A 17,561-nucleotide genomic window follows, 5' to 3' on the forward strand; every position below is an offset into this window, starting at 1 on the left:
AATTGGTCACTTTAATTTACTATGCATAAGATGGTGTAAATGATCATTATAAAATAAATCATTGGGCCGGCCCGGTGGAGCACTGGAGAGTGCGCCGCATGGGAGCGCGGTGGCGCTCCCACTGAGGGTTCGGATCCCATGTGTAGACTGGTTCCCGCTCACTGGCTGAGCGCCGTGTGGGCGCAACACCGAGCGTTGCGATCCCGTTGCCGGTCCCCGGTACGGGCGCGACACCAAGGGTTGCAATCCCATTACCGGTCAGTAAAAAAAGACAAAAAGGAAAAAAATAAATAAATAAATCATAATAAAGAAGTAAACAAGCCAAAAAATATAGAACAATTAAAAAAACAAGTTGCTCTGGGAAGTGTTCTTTTTGTGTGTATGATACTAGAGGATGGCGTTCTTATAGTTTTCCCCTATAATTTTTACTGAGAATTTGGAGGGGAAAACATAAAAATTGTAAAAAGAAAAAAAATGTAGTAAACTTCACTGCCCTAGATCTTTTTTTAAACAAGGAAGTATATAAATAAATGTCAATGAAAACTACGTTAAAAGTTAAATAGTAAAGGTAACTCTGCACCACCATAAAAGATTTAACATTTATAAGCCAATATGTCTAACACTGTAAAGTTTAACCAATCAAGCCCAACCTAGTTTTTATTTACTTTATATTTGATTTCACACATTACCCACAATCCTAGGAATTTTAGTAAGCTTGCTGTTTTAGGCTAAAATACAAGGTGATAAATCTTTCTTTTATATATCATATGCACAATATTATAAAATTTCAAGAAGATGATGGGTTTGGGGAGAAAATTCATTTGTCTGTTACACTTTGGAAATCACTTTACCTGCTTAACTCTGCTTAATGGTTATTTGTAGGGTGCCAATGGAATGAAAGGAGAAAAAGGAGACTCTGGATTGCCAGGTCCTCAGGGTCCTTCTGTAAGTCTTTGGTGGCTGAACTTCCATGGTTCCTGGAAAACTCTGACACCAGCCTATTATTTACCTAGTTCTACCTCTGCCAGGTGGCTTATCAATAGCAGAAAGACCACAAACTCTTAGTTTGTCAAAGTGTGGAAGAAATATCTATCAGCCTTGTACAGTGAGAGACAAAGTGTCTCAGAGGTCTGAGTTACGAGCAGTTTTTCAGAGGACTGTCTAATCCTGAGGAGAAAATCAATAGTTTCCCCCCAAACACTTGTGGGCAGAGCTTTGTGAATATAGAACATACATCTTTTTTTTCCTCCAGAGCCCTGTTTATGCTTAGTGAAATATTTGAGAGTTTAATGATGGTTGTGGCATTATAGCATTTCTTGGTAATCGGTTGCTTCCTTTTCTCTTAATGTGCTTTTGATTTATTCTGGCTTGTGTAGAACAACTGTATTTCTTTGAAGTTTTTTTATTCACATAAAGGAATTTCTAAATCTGGAGAACCAAACACATCACTTCTTCCAGTCTCTGTCTTCCTCCGCAACCATTAATGGCCTTAGCAGAGCCCCAGCACAAGATTCAAGCAGAACTGCCTCATCTAAATGAAGTAACCAAACCCATGTTTATCTTTTGGATATACAGATCATAGGTCCACCAGGCCCACCAGGTCCCCATGGTCCACCTGGCCCCATGGTAAGTTTCCCTGCTCTCCAAAATGTAATCGTTGGTTTGAGCATGCTACTAGAGAAAACATGAGCACGTCCCTCTAAACAGCCAGCTTGTATTTTGTACTACTCTCTGTGGAATGGACCGAAAATATGAGATGCTTAGATATATACTGACTTGACAGTGTTGTCTTTCACTCCTCCAAATACATCTGTTGGAAAGAGAGAGAGTAGATTTGTGATAGGAGAGTTGAGGAAAGACAGGTCTGGCAAGCTTTACTCCAACCTTACTGTGTGAACATTAGCAAATTGTTTTCACCAGTCACTGCTCTAGTTTACTAGTAGCAAAATAAGATTGATAATGATAGTCATTAAAGTATGGTTCAAGGTTTGGGACCCTTTAATGAAATGTTCAATAAGAACATTTATAAAATAGTGTGATAAAAATTGAAGCTTATTCCACAAGTGATATATATTGCTTGATCTTCTCCTTTTCATTTTTATTGTACTTCAGTTGATCCATTTGAGCCAGGCCCGTGTCCCCCAGTGACCATCAGAGACAGTGACCCTGCCCTCATAGATCTCAAATCTAGTGAGGAAGGCAGCCATTAAAGAGGTATAATTCTCTACATGTCGAACTAGTGAGGGTTGTGCTAAGGCCAGAATGTGGACAGCAGACTGCTTCAAACACTTTTGAATGGGGCAGAATAGGGGCAAGTCAGGCAGGCTGTAAAGTCACATTCATCTCTAAGGTGTCTCAATAAACCTGAAGACTTTGAAAACACAGATTAAATAAATTGTGGTCACTCTTTCCTCCTATTGTGCTCTAAGAAAGAGCATGTTGAAATGATCTAAGCCACAAATGGTAACCCAGTCATTTGTTTCTTACTACCTGCTATTTCTATTTCATAAAACAAAACAGTTATAATTGAGCTTGTTTTCTTAAAACTAAACAATTCATTAAGAATTAAGCAAATGGCTACTTTTGGCTTTTTAAAAATACTCCCTCCACTTTAAATTACTAGGTTAAATTAGAAATGCTACATCCTGTTCTTATCATAAAATTAATTAGTTTAATGGAATTTTAAACCATTATTAAAATGAGATAAGGATACCTGATAAAGTAACAGCCATTTCCTGAAATTGTTTATTCACAACTTATCTAAAGGGAAAATATTATTCTAAAGTAGACAGACATATGTAACAAATATCTAGGCATTGCTTGATAACAACTTTTTCCTGCTGTTAAATAAATTCACTGATGGATATTTAAATATTTCTCTCTCTAAATAGTTTATGTTCAATCACTTGAAAAGTTTAAAGAAATCCACAGTAACCTTAGTTAATTTAAATTGTCTAATTAGTCTCTGTATTTAGACCTTCCTCAAAATACATGTTATGTACTGATTCCTGAATGTCTTATAATTTCCTTTTGTTGGTAAACAATTGTTGCAAGAGCCTTGAAGAGTTTGTCTTTGAAAAATAAAGGCAATTTAAATAGTAATGCATAGACTTCCTATGTTAGGATCCTTTCTTTAATTTTAAATTAAATCAGTGATGCTACAGGATCCCAAACTTGGCTGTCATCTCCTCACTTCCTGTCTCTTTTGGATTCTTAAACACCTTGGGTCTGGAGAAGTTAATAGAAAAGGTCTCCTCTTCCCAGAAACTTAAAATCTGGGACTTTTCTTTGTCAAATTTCTGTCTTTTAAGTCCTACCTCTATTCCATTTAAACTCATGAAGCTTCTCACATATTCCACCCAGATTAAAAAAAATGGGAATTTGACAAATAGGAATAATGTGAGTTCAAAATACTTTTTTCCCTATTTTTTTCCATATAACCCTGGCAGATTTCTCCCTCCCTCTTATAGGTATTTAGCAGACAGAATTGCTATTAATGAATTTCCTATTACAGAGCAATCCAAGAGCTCGAAGGAAGTTTTGGATGGTAGTAAATAACATCCCCTGGCTTGCCTCTAGCTATAGCTCAGACAAGAAGATCCTTGTTTTATATCTGTTTTGTTACTTGATATAATATTCACTTCTGCTGGGAAACGGAATCAATTCTTCATTAAAAGCTGTGTTTTCCATTTTCAGGGACCCCATGGACTTCCTGGGCCAAAGGTAATTCAACAAATCCTTTGATTGTTTGATTTCTGTTTCCTTGATAATCATGGAGAAGCATGACGGAAGCATGTCTGTCCTGTCTTATTTATTTGTCAAACAACGTTGATAATCTTTAAGCCTTTAAGTATCCAGATGTTTAAATCTCACAGTACAGAATGATTTACAACAAACTTAAGTGCTATCACCTGGAGATAGTTATTCCTCATTTTGCCTATTCCTTGTCACTATGTAAGTTTCTTAAATTACTAATCACAATATACTCCAATCAGCCATTTAGAAGTGAATCTGATGAGGTTCTCAGACTAGTCAACACTAGTTTTTTATTTTTATGGTGTCTCCGGTTGTATATTTGAATGTTATTAATTGATACTTCTTGCTTGCCATATAGTACTACTACTGCATCTAAATGCTTTGACTATCCAACATCTTGATTTTGTACTCCACTAGAGGTCAATGGCCTAGAATGGGAAGGGCTATATCAGGTGTGCTATGCTGGGGAGAAGGTCACATCACTTACATGTATTTTATATACTATTTGGGTTAAAAAGAGAACAATGGAGAATAGCCTTTCCTTGTCAGAATTACTGCAGCTTGCATTGTCAACATGGTCACCGCCTGTTCTTTGCCTTGTGTAGAAGGAGAAGACATCCTGGAGGATTAAAATGAGCCCTGAAACACAAGCTGCTTCCTCCAGGGAGTATATGTGAGGAGGACCCATGTTCTAATTTCGGCTTTGCCACTGACAGGCTGTCACCTTGGGCAGGTTATTGACCCTCTCTGATCCTTCATTTATTCAACTGGGTAACCTACCTCATAGTGTTGTTGTGATAATCTAATGAGATATGATTATAAAGTGCAAAGCAGATATATATATGGTGCAGTTGCTGATAAATACCTGATAAAAGTCAGTTGTAGGGTTGGCCAGTTAGCTCAGTTGGTTAGAGGTGGTGCTGATAACACTGAGATCCAGGGTTTGATCCCTATACCAGGCAGGCACCAAAAAAAAAAAAAAAAAGTCAGTTATTGTTGCTATTTGATGCTTTATTCTGAACAGAAAAATTCCATAGCTCGTCCTCAAGGCTACTTGAGAGAAGGCTTAAGGAATGCCAAAAGTTCGTCAGTAGTGAGTTGGTGCATTTAAAAGGTGGGGGTGAAGAGACATAAATGCAATGTTAGCCCTAAGCATCAGAAAACCCAGTGGCAGCCCACCCTCTCCTCTCGGAAGTGTGGCTCCTTTCTGGCCCTCCCAGCTCTAGCAAGTATTGGTCTGAGTCAGGAAACCTGAGTTTCCTTTGTCAAGTCAAGAAGGTGACACCCAAGAGTGGGAGGAATTCATGCCTCTTTATTATTCTTAGAACAACTTACCTCTATTAAGGCCAGTGAGTGATGGTTTTTCAGAAGTATGGATGAGAGTTTGGGGTGCAAATACTGTTCTGGGAGTCAGAACAGAGAGCTCCGTCTATAGGCTTTGTGATCTTGGTAGTTATTTCACTTCCCTGGGTCTTCTTTCCCACTCTGGACTAAATCAATGCTTCTCACTCTTGGCTTCTCTTTGGATTTTAAGATGCCACCAGACTTAAGATGCCAAAGATCAGACTAATCATGATGACTGAGGACAAAGCCCCTAAGAGTGTTTTTAATTCATTCCATGAATGATTCAGATAGGCCATCACCACTGGATTAGGAGATGCCCAAGATCCTTTTGATATCTGAAATGCAACAATTCATTTTGTCCACACAGCTTTAATTGCTACTTAAATCATAGATTTCAGAGAATTATAAAGTTGAAAAGACCTCACAGATTACCTTTGCTAGTTCCTTGATTTTACAGATGATAAACTACAGGCCAGGAAGTTTAGGTTATTTGCCCCAAATTATATAGCTAGTTAATGACAGATCTAGGACTAGAATTTCAATTGATGTCCACTCCTATCGATGCATGACTCCCCACCAAAGAATTTCATAGCTTACCAAAGTTACCATGCCTGCTCACCATCTCAACAACACTTGCTGAAAATGCACACACATGCAAAGCCACGGATCTCAAGTTTACACCAGTTAACTGAAGTTGACCATTGAGCCTTGGTCTTAATATCATTTAACCTGACTCTGTGGCATTCCCTCTATCATACTTTACTGATCATAGCACATCTGGGTTTCCTATAGTGGCTGCACTGTAAACGTCTATCTTCAAAATATCGAAAATCCACCATGTTGTGCCAATGTTTTCATTACTTTGTGACCCCTTTGAATGTTCAAATACATGGCCTTTAAGCATTTAAAGTTCTATGGATGAATCTCGCTCAGTGTTTCCCAGAATTCCCTGACGAGGAGTCAGCTGGAGGGCTTATTAAAGGTGTACCCATTCCTGTGGTACTACAGTCTGGGTGGGCCTGGACTCTTTATGGCTAACATGCACCACACTGATTTTCATCTTCAAGCAAATTGGGTAAATACCCAATTTCGTACTGCCCAGATTAAACGTCCCTCCTGCCATGTGAGCATAACCTCTCCCCACTCCTGCCCCCACACAGCAAGACTCTGTAGGGCATTTGAGTCTGGAATCATCTTCCTTTCACAAGTCTTTCAAGATTTTCTTGACAAATTAATGTCTGTACTTAAAAGTTGAAAAGAGGCTGGCCAATTAGCTTGGTTGGTTACAGTGTGGTACTGATAACACCAAGGTCCAGGGTTGAATCCCTATAGCATCCAGCTGCCAAAAAAAAAATAATAAATTTTTTTTGAAAAGTATACAGGGCAGAAGTTTCTCTATCTCTAACATGCTGTTACTGATGGAAAATAGGTGTACTGTATTCCTAGATTTTAAAAACAGAATCAAGAGAATTTATCACTTACCCTGGATTTTGTAATGTCACCCTCAGTTAAATTCATACCTCCTTTATACTAACATTGGGCAGACAGACAGTTAGTAAAACAATGTAAGTTCTCTGATCTTCATATTCTCTTCTGGGATTGGCGATTTGTTGTCGACTCTATTGATTAATCCATGTAGGGACTTGACTTGGCAATGTCCATGAATGAGGACTTGCTAAATGGCATTACTTCAAACATCAGCTGCTACATTTTTAGCTCATTCCCCTGGGCAAAATGCTTAAAGGCTTAAAATGTCTGTCTGTAATACTGTCCTGCATATTCCAGTTTTCCATTCCAGCAGAGTGGGTTTTTCCCACTGAACCTCCCTCAGCATCCTGCACTCTGATTGTCCTTGATTTGCTTGATCAGAACAATGTAGTATAACACTAATTTCCTTGAGATAGAACTGAAAAATTCAGGAACTCAGTCATACATATTTTGATTGTGAGGTGCACACTTAGTTTTGCTTCCTAGAATATTATTTGTCAGTTTCAAGGTTTTTAATAAATTTTTTAAATTAATTTTTGAACTGATGCAAGACAAATCTAGCCTGACTCTGCTGTTACCTAAAACTGGAATCTGCAACAATTTCAGAGACTGGCTCTCTTCTCTCACAGTTTAAACACCCATAATAGCAACCAAAATTGGCATTTGCTTTTGCATTTAGGGTGAACCAGGGTTAAATGGTGTTAAAGGATTGAAGGGTGAACCAGGTCAAAAGGGTGACAGAGGACCCCTTGGTCTTCCAGTAAGTAAAGAATGCTTTCCATTTCAGTGCAAATCTCAGATTTTTCTTTCTACCCTAAGTAACAACTCTGGTTTACTCAGTGGCTATTTTACTGCTGAGATTTCTGTAATTAGAAAACATATTATGTTGGGAGAGAGGTTTCGGTAATGGGCTACAATAATCAACCACATTGTATATTGACAAAATAAAATAAAACAAAAAAAAAAAAAAAAAGAAAACATATTATGTTAAAGCAGAGATCAGCCCAGTTTTGTTTTCTCTGTTGCCTGCTCTTGTGTTAGAGGAAGGCCCATAACAAACCGTGCTATAAATGTTCTTCCATTACATACATGCCAACCTTCCTCTTTTAGGGCTGACAGTTCTTCTCCCATCATTCTGCTCTTTAAAAAGTGTTGTGCTCACTATTTATTAATTTCTCCCAAATGTTTCTATGATTTAAGGCAGTTTAAAATACTCCCTCAATTGTTTTTTCTCCTCGGATACCAAAAGCTGTCGCCCTCTGTTGGCGGCAGGTGTGTAACTGGCTGTTGATGGTGTGAGATCATCGCTGTGGCTCCTTATGTTAATCAATCATACTGTGCTCTACATGTTTTATGTTGTTTGTTTTAGAAATTTTCTGTTACAAGGTTCTTATGAAAAGAATATCATGGAAGAGACGGGTTGCAGTTGTTCTAGAGATTTTTATTTTTAATGAAAAAGGGATTCTCCCCACCTTAATGCACTTTGTGCAAGCCTTCTTTCCACAACTAAAAAATGATTTTTAAAAATTATCATTGAATATGAGGCTTTAATTTCAAGCTTTTCATATGCTATTTAGTCAAATCAGATAAAAGTCAATAAAGATCATTATATATTGCATTAGTAAAACATGACATAAAATCAGTAATAGAAAATAATCTATTTATGTATTTGAGATGTGAGAGAAAAAAAATTTGATGACCACTTATTTCATTTTTCCCATCGGTACTGTACTAAGGAATTCCACTTGATAGCCAGTGCCTTACATAGATCAGGCATATAGTAGATATTCAATATATATATCTTTATTGAATAAATGATATAAGCCTTCTATTAGAATATAATTAAATTACACCAATTACATCGATGGCCCACAAGCATGAAACCCCCTCTAACATCTGTGAGTCATTAATTCAGCATTCCAGGTAGATATAATATTGTATTACCCGTATAAAATTTTTACCACTTCATTTATTTTTCAATGTTATATAATTGTGACTGAAGAAAGTATCAACAGGCAAAAAAAAAAGTTTGGATTTTCTATTTTACTTAAACTTTCAATTTGATTTCTTTAAAGTTTGTCCTAATTTCAAATTTAGGGCTCTCTATAATTTTTATGCAACATTTAGACAAAAGCTCTATGCTAACATTAAACAAACAACAATGCACATTTTTAATTGTAATCATTGCTAACTAAAGATGTATTTTGCAGTTATAGTATAGATTATAATAAGATTATACAGAAGGAATTTTTAAACGAAAAACTAAAAATACCCAATATGTATATGGTATAGCATCATTGGTAGAGTTTGCAGCTGGAATAAATTTTTTCTTCCATTTGGTATTATTAACTGCATCTGAAGCATAAAATTGGGAAATAGTTCTGCAACCTTGCCAAAAGAATTTATAAGGCCAGTGCATTGTCTTTCTTAAAAATCACTTGATCTAATCAATATTTTCAAAGGACTGTAAATAATATTTGGGCTTTGAGATACAAAAGCCATATCAAAGATGTAATTATGCTTATTCTTGAAACAAGCATTGGCAATGTCATTTTTTAATCATACACTATGTCTAGCCTAGAGTTCCAGGTAAAGAAAAGCATGCATTACCTGAGAGCAACATTTTATTTTTAAGGCATTTTCCATTCAGGCTTTGATACATGGATACTTTGAAGTGAATTGAGGAACAATTTAGTATGAGAGTTATTTTTTGCTTTGTCTCATGAATTTTTTTCTGGCTTTTTCCTGTTCCTAGAAGTCCCTCTAGTGGTGACTGATGTGAACAGAAGGCATAACTCAGAAAACAATGAGTATTGTTCCTGTAAAAAGAGTCATCCTGGCATGTTAAAACCCTGCATTTGTTATTCATAAATAGTATTTTAACAAGTGTAGCTAGTTCTTTTTTCCTCCTCTGAAATGCTAAACTTGATTATTATAGTGAGCCCTTTCTTAGGAGATCACCATTATTTTTTCTTCAGAACCTAAAGAACCCCGTATTGTGGGTAGTACAGTCTTTAGAAAATGAATTTCATATGGAAATTAGATAGGAGCCTCTGTTAACAGTAACTACTTTGTAGCCCACTTTATAAACCTCATTAACTTGATTTCTAAATAAGAATTTGTCGAATAGAAATGTCATTCAAATGCCATCATCCGTGGGGTGTTTATTGTCATGTGGTTTGTTTTTTAAAACTAACAATTTGTAGCAATGTGATATTCATCCCAGAACCTGTGACTGCTAGTATGTTGTTTGAAGTGTTATATTTGTTCATCAGTACCTCATACTAATCTCTGTTCTTGTCATTCGTGTTACACCCACCAACCCTGCTACCAACCAAATCACGCAGGGAGCATCTGGCTTAGACGGAAAGCCAGGATCCCGGGTGAGTCAGCCCCTCGTCTTGCTCTGACAAGTTTCGCGGCTGTCGATCACGTGCTTCAGGGCAGACCCCCTTTGCTCCATGTACTCTCATCAAATAATGAGGGGGGTACTTAGGGCTGGAGTAAAAGGGGAGGGCAAACACAGATGGTGGCAGAAAGGGGAGAGGTGGACAGAGAACAGGTCGCAGCTCTGTTTGAAGTACAGCCTAAACTGCCAGAACATCTTTCTGAAGCCCACATTCAAGTCTGGACAATTTCTAGGTGAGAAGAATGACCAGTCTAATTGGCTTCATTGTCTTCAAATCCCAGACAGATTTTTCCATAACTGGTAGACATTCCCTAAAATTCCATGAGAGAGGCCCTCTGAAGAAATTCAAATAATGTGAATTTATAACTTTCTCTTTTAGGTTTATGTCCATCTTAGAAATGTAACTTCTTCCTTGGAACTAACTTTCAAATCTCTGTTCATAGAAATGACTTGTCTGTCCTCTGTCATGTTGTCTCTTTGGTTCTTAATGATTTCATCTGTTAAATTTCAGCTGCAGATACTTAGTATTTAGAAGTCTTCAGAAGAGGAACTCTTGAGTTCAGGCAGTAGGAAAAAGATCAGTTAAGATGAGAATTCACCATTAGAATGAGTTTGAAACTCTGAATTCTTTCATATCACAAGGCTCTAACAGAATAAACCAGAATAGTAGAATAGAAACAGGAATACTGTACAAAAATTGTGTTGGAATAGTTCCTACATTTGCAAATGTAATAAATTGTTTGCAAATCTAAGCACAGTTTTCGTGAAAAATGAGCACGTATCCTTGAAGTCCTTGCTACATTTTTAAGAATCTAAAAGAAACTCCAAGCTTTGCAATTCTAAAAACCTGCTTCAGGCGGTCATTATTTTCACTGGACTTGAGTGTTCCATGTGTATTTAAGTATTATCTTCTCTATCACAGAAATCTTAATCCTGAACTAACCAGGAGGCCAGAAGGCAGTTATGCCATTAACTCATCCAGGCTGCTTGGTTTGTGAATTGTAAGCTTGGTGACATCAGCCACTGAAGCAGAACCTATAAGAATAATTTCTTCCCTGTAAGCTCCTGCTGCTCCCAACAGAGCTGCAGAAAGTTCAGTTTGAACAGCTAAACACTGTTCTCATTTATTTCATTTTTTTCCCCACTCATATAACTGGACAAGCCTCTTAAGCAGTTGAAAACAAAGCTTCAGAGCATGCCTGAGCTATGATGTATGGAGAGAGGACTTGAGGAAGAGGTGATAGGAAGGAAAAACAGTTACATTACTCTTAAGATTATAGAAACAAAGTGAAGATGTGCCATTTAGCCAGGGAGGAAATATATAATTAAATATGATACACAGCTTTTTGTGTGTACCCTTCCTTGAAATATGCAGTTATATAATTCATCCTTTTTGCATGAGTTTCTGGAAAACCACTGGCCTGAAAGAATCAAGTATAAAAGCATTTGTAAAGAAGATGAGTTGTCTTCCTGACATTTTAAGGCATCATTCACCCAGGAAAAGTCCCGGATAAATTATAACTGCTTTTCTTGCAGCCCTTGTGATATGTCTCATATTATCTTATTTTTATATGTTTTTTTCCCCTTAGGGTACAGATGGTCCTATGGGACCCCATGGCCCTGCAGGTCCCAAAGGAGAAAGAGTAAGTTGCTTCTGAAGTTAAGCTGTGTGCTAAAGAAAAGACAGAGCATGGCTTTTCCATATTAGTTGAACTTGAATTGCTCATTTTCCAGAAGAAATAAAGGGCTATCTAATATTAAATGGAAATAGAGACCATCTTACATTCTATTCAGAGTCCTAACACTGACAGAAGAAAACCACAGAGTATAAAATAGAATATGGTGGACTTAATAAAAACAATGCATACATTTACATAGCTAAAATAAATAGCTCAGATTATTCTTCCTTAGCCCATAAGGAAGATATTTTTATTTGGACTTCATCCAGAAAATTGAAATCAATGGGGCTAAAATTTCCAGAACTACATATTCTGGTTGATAATCTTTTATATAAAGCTACTGTGTTCATTCAGAGTAAGTTATAACTTTTTTCCAAAGGAAATTACAAAACCTAAGTATTCTCCTCCGCACCATTATATATGCTCTCTCTCTCTTTATTTTTTTAGCTAAAGAATAGCCTGTTTTTCTCTAACCATAAGGAAATAATTTTAGTGCATTATAGAACAAAAACCTTTCACTAACCTCTCTATTGCTAGTCCCTGTTTCCATATCCTTGGGAAAAAAAAAAAAAAAAGACATTCAGAATGGAAGATAAATATCTGACGTGGAAAAATGTACTGCAGCATTAGCCCCTGATCATCTGTCTGGAACTTCTCTCCCTCTCTCTCTCCCACTTTTTCTTTTCCTCACCTTGAAAAACTCAGAGTTTTTTACGTGTCTGAGTAGAATTTTATCATCAGTTTCCCCACCATCCAGGATAGGATATAAAGAAAGTATCCCAATAGTGAAGGCTTCAAAATGTTGGAATGAGTTGCTGTTCAAGTTTGTAGACTTTTAAAAGCTAGGTAGATTTTCATCAGTCTGGAATAATATGCTTTAAGAAAGAGGGCCGGGTAGTGATTTCTTTGACGTGCCTCCTAATTCCATAACTCTGTGTCCTATAAAGTGACATCATTCATTCAGTAAATACTTATCAAATGCTACTATGTGCAAAGCATGGTACTATTTCTATTGTGAAATGGAAACACTCTTCTCCCGCTTATATAAAGCCTGTTTTGCTAATTTGCTCCAGTATGTAGAAGGATACCATTGTAATTGATTCATTATCCCATAGCCTTTTATTCATACTTTTATTAATACTTATATACTCAGTGCAGCGAAGGAAGCAGCTATTTTCCCGAACCTACAAGAGTTTCCAATCAAATTGCAGAGAAAAAAATGTACGCAAGAAATACCTGGAGAATGAGGCCAATGTGAATACAAATAGTACAGGCTGTACATACAATGATGAAGACTGGCTTTATCCAAGAGTGCTTCTAGAAAGAGATGAGTCTGAAAGGAACATGTAATTTGAATCTGCAATTGTCTTCTTTCTAAGCTCAAACCAACGACTTCTGAAGATCATCTTAATTAAAATATTTAAAAGCTAAGAGCCTCCATGCTGCTGCTGCAGATTCTCTGTCAGGCATTGTAGCAAAAAACCCAGCCCATGTACTAAAAATGGAGCCACAAATCTCAGGCGGTCTTTTGGCAGAATGCCCCAGGGCTCAAGAGAGTTTACCGTTTGGTAAATCAGCTGCTACTTCCGATAGCTCCACAGTGTCACAAGAGTATCAGGTCTCAGTGCTGGGGTAGAATTAACCAGAAGAGCAGATGAAATTGCTAAGAATTTTGAAGGCATAGTTTAAGTCAAATGGTGTGCAGTGTAAAGTGTTACACTTGTACTTACTCAGCATGTTAACTATCTTAACTGGATCGCATATCAGAACTCTCCAGTGCCCCTCATCCAAAGTGCTAAACTGGAGTGTGATTCTCAGTTAATGGACTGAGGCACCATCTGGACTCTCTTGAAAAAATGTCAAATTTTAAAAAGGTAGGAATCAGCAAAGGGAGACATTCTAGAATAATTCTTCAATGTAGAGAGGCAGATTAAAGAATCTAAATGAAGTTAGACCAGCCTAAAAGAATCCAGGCATTCGAGAGGCATTGTTATTCAAAACTGTTCAAATGCCTGGCTGACAGCATCAGTGTTCAGCTCTCTGCGTACCTCCCTGGCCTCAGCCACCTTCTTCATTAGGCCTTTAACTGCTTCAGAACACTACAGAGTGTGTCAAATGTGAGAGCTTCAAAAATTCTTTTGGAATTATTTAATCCAGGAAAAGAAGTTGCACGTTCAAATCCCTGTATTAATATTTCATTCCTAAAAGTATTCAAACTGGAACTATTAGGATGCTTTGGGCTCTAAGTGACAGAATCCAAACTCAGAATGGCTTAAACAATAAAGAAATGTATTGTTTTCTAAAACAAAATATCCGAAGGAGGACTCTAGGCTTTGGTTTAGTGCCCTTTTCCACATTCTGGCTTCGTCTCTTGACCACAGGCAAGCTGGTGGCAGTGGTTCTAAGCCTCCCCTCCAGTGAGCCATGGGCCAGGGAGAGAGACTGTCCCCAGTGTCTCTTCCTCAGCAGGGAGGAAATCTTCCTGAGTGGCCCAGCTGAAGGCCGCAGTCCCCGCACTGGCCAGAGCTGGGTCACATGCTCATTTCTAAAGCAGTCGCCAGCCAGAGAAATGGAATCGTCATTATTAGCTTAAGTAATTATTGGGGGCAGGCTATTCTAGAAGAGGAATTCCACAGACAGATGTTCTAGTGAAACCTTTAATCAAATAAGCCATAGTATATTCATTTTTCAAACAAAACAAAGCCAAGCTTCTCAATCAGAGAAGGCGACAGTGAGTAGTTGTATCAAAATAATCTGTGGAGATTTCTCAAACTAGACCTACTCTAGTCTGTGGAGTTATTTCAAACTAGGCCTTCTACAGTTTATGCGAACCCTCCCTTTAAACCCCTCACTTCCCACTACACACACACACACACACACACTTACACGCACACACACACACTTACACGCACACACACACACAGTCACCACACAAACATACACAGCCACCCACTGTTATAGAAATCATAAGTACCACTGCCAAATCAAAAGAAATTGATTTTGAGGCCCTTTTCATTAAAAACAAGACTTCTAATTGTATAATACTAATTATAAATACTATTTATGGCACATTTATTTTCCAGCATACAATTTCATATATATATATATTTTTTTACTTTTTGTCTTTTTTCGTGTCCGGCAATGGATCGCAACCCTCAGTGTTGCGCCCGTACCAGACCGGGACCGGCAACGGGATCGCAACCCTCGGTGTTGCTCCCACACCTCGCTCAGCCAGTGAGCAGGAACCGGTCTGTATGTGGGATCCGAACCCTCGGCGGGAGCGCCACTGCACTCCCAAGCGGCGCACTGTAGCAGTGTGCCACCGGGCCGGCCCCCAATTTCATATATTACAGTCACATTTAATCTTCAGAACAGTTTTTGCAGAATGTGTATTATTGTTCTTACTTTATAGCCAATGAAACTCTGGCACAGAAAGGTTAAGAAAGTTGCTGGCCAGAAAGTGTCAGAACTAGAATTCAAATTAAATCTGTTTCATTTAAAGCTTGAACACTTGACTGAATGCAATTGCTGCTGCTTTAGTAATAAACATGAAGTAATAAAAGCTTAACAAGCTTTTGTCATATCTATTTTCAGTAATCTCACCTGTACTATATGTGCCTCCCAGTGGCAGTGCTAATTAGCTCCACCAACCCCTTAAATTTAGATTAAAGAAGAATGTTACCAGTGACCTGAAATTTGCTCACATAGGAATCTGGGGTACAGAGAAACACAAGCAGGCAGAGTTATCAGCTTAACCTGGCATTTTACCCACCAAAGAAGATGTGTTAACTTTTAAACTTCTTCAGGGGTGTAATAAAAGAAGGTAGCATTTTTTGTTTGGCTACTCATATAAACATCACCATTAATCCTGAAGTTTTTGTACTTAATACTAACACTTTAATTTGGAGATTGCAGCAGAAGGAAACACTATTTGAAAGGCAGAATGTCTTTTCTTTTTGTTTCTTTGTTTCTTTCTTTTTTGTGGCTGGCCAGTACAGAGAGCTGAACCCTTGATCGTGGTATTACTGGTACCATGCTCTCCCAAGTGAGCTAACCAGCCAGCCCCAGAATATCTTTTAATATTACAATTATTTCATTCATCGCACCACCTCCAATAACATTTATTCTTTATAAGCATTCAAGATTATTGTTTAAACTGAGAAAAGTTATTCTATTTAAGCAGGCATTTGGAGAGAAAGTGAGGAAGGTAATGGATACACCTTATCAAACATAAAAAATTTTAAACCCTCTTTTTTGGGAAGGAAGCAAAATGTATACATGATTATATAAATTTGACTTGATTCATTCATTCAACAAATATTTACTGATGTACCAAATACTGTTCTAAGCCACGGGGATGCTGTAGGAAACAAAGCTAGAGGCCCTGGAACCCGACTATGCATATTCTAGTGAGGGCAGCAGAGAGTAAACAGGTTATAACATTCGTGTGTCTCCCGGTATGTAAGGCCATGAAGTGAAGTGCAGCCAGGTAAAGGGAGGGGACAGTCGACAAAGGCTATTTGATATTAGAAGAGGTAGTTGATAGAGGGAAAATAGCATTTTATTCTTACATTTTTAAAAAAAGTAGTAACATAATTAGTAACTAATGTTTCACACTAACGCTCAAGAGACCCAAGTGTGGCATCCTGTATATGCAAACCCTTTTGCATAACTGGGCAGCAGCAGTCTCTTACTACCCTCCTTTCAAAGGTAATTTAATAAAATATGCTGTCGTGGATGACTTTTACCGTATCCCTGGCAGTGACCGTGTAAGAGCCTATATATTTGGAATTTTGACAGAATGATACTTCCAATAGAGGCTTCATACACAGCCATAGAGAAAGTGTGGAAGATAGGTGTGCATGTATGATGTGAACTTTCTGATTTTTGTTTTAGGGTGAAAAAGGAGCCATGGGAGAGCCTGGACCCAGAGGGCCCTACGGTCTGCCTGTGAGTTTACTGTCACATGTGCAGTCACCGCCATTAGCATGCATAGATGTCCTGTCACTGACACAGTTAATCCTCCCCTTGTGGGGCAGACTAATCACATTAGAGGAGCAAAGAACAATCCACTGATTACCTACAATGTTCTTCCCAGACAGGTTACATTCAGTCTCCCACCCTCTCATCATGTACAGACTTCATGAGATTGAGAGGATCGTAAATAATGGAATAAAGAGCACTAACCTCAAAGCAGGATTTTGACTGTCAGATAACACCCTCCCTATGCCATCTGACTGGACGCTCATGACTGGCACTTCCTTGGAAGGTCACTGTATCCAAAAATGGGTGTGGAAGCTTCATTTAAAACAATAAGCTGGCCAGTTGGCTCAGTTGGAACACTGTTATAACACCAAGGTCAAAGGGTTTGGATATCCGTTCTCATAGATTATTTACTAAGACTACTCTTGCTGCTGAAAATGATTCTTCAAATTAAGTTGATATTTATGATGATTTGATTGATGTTTCTGACCTTTCTAAATTACTGTGATAAGAAATGAAATTCAGAACACAGAATGTTGGTAGTGTTCTATCTCCTGAAAATTCTCAATTACGTAGAATTCAAATTAAGACCTTGGGTTTACTTCAAAAACATTATCTTTAGAATAATTATAATTGATTCAGTAGGGTAGGGTAGGACGACAACAGAAGCATATATTGTATTAAGGTTTTTAAACACTCTGTACCTTCCACGTACTTTTTATGAACTGAGATAACAAAACCATGATTACCTCAATGCTAAACAATGCTGACTTTGAAATAGATTTCAAAATCTAATTGACAGAATCAAAGCAGCCTCTCAGGAACTTTGGGTGGATCCATAGCATGACACAGCAGGGTCATCACCATGATCATCTGCACCGTGGGGGTGAATCTGTCATCCT

At 37.8% G+C, this 17,561-nt stretch overlaps 1 protein-coding gene across 1 annotated transcript in view; it reads left to right on the top strand.

The window, feature by feature from the left end:
• Window positions 1-17,561, top strand: part of COL25A1 (collagen, type XXV, alpha 1) — a 214,896-nt gene that overhangs the window by 181,327 nt on the left and 16,008 nt on the right. Inside the window, exons 26-31 of the mRNA XM_008576720.1 lie at window positions 883-945; window positions 1,576-1,626; window positions 3,697-3,723; window positions 9,936-9,971; window positions 11,587-11,640; window positions 16,573-16,626. Of these exons, the coding sequence (XP_008574942.1) occupies window positions 883-945; window positions 1,576-1,626; window positions 3,697-3,723; window positions 9,936-9,971; window positions 11,587-11,640; window positions 16,573-16,626 (285 nt within the window). The remainder of the gene's footprint in view (window positions 1-882; window positions 946-1,575; window positions 1,627-3,696; window positions 3,724-9,935; window positions 9,972-11,586; window positions 11,641-16,572; window positions 16,627-17,561) is intronic.

The sequence above is a fragment of the Galeopterus variegatus genome, unplaced genomic scaffold (assembly GCF_000696425.1).
Source record: "Galeopterus variegatus unplaced genomic scaffold, G_variegatus-3.0.2 Scaffold63, whole genome shotgun sequence".
Lineage (NCBI taxonomy): Eukaryota > Metazoa > Chordata > Mammalia > Dermoptera > Cynocephalidae > Galeopterus > Galeopterus variegatus.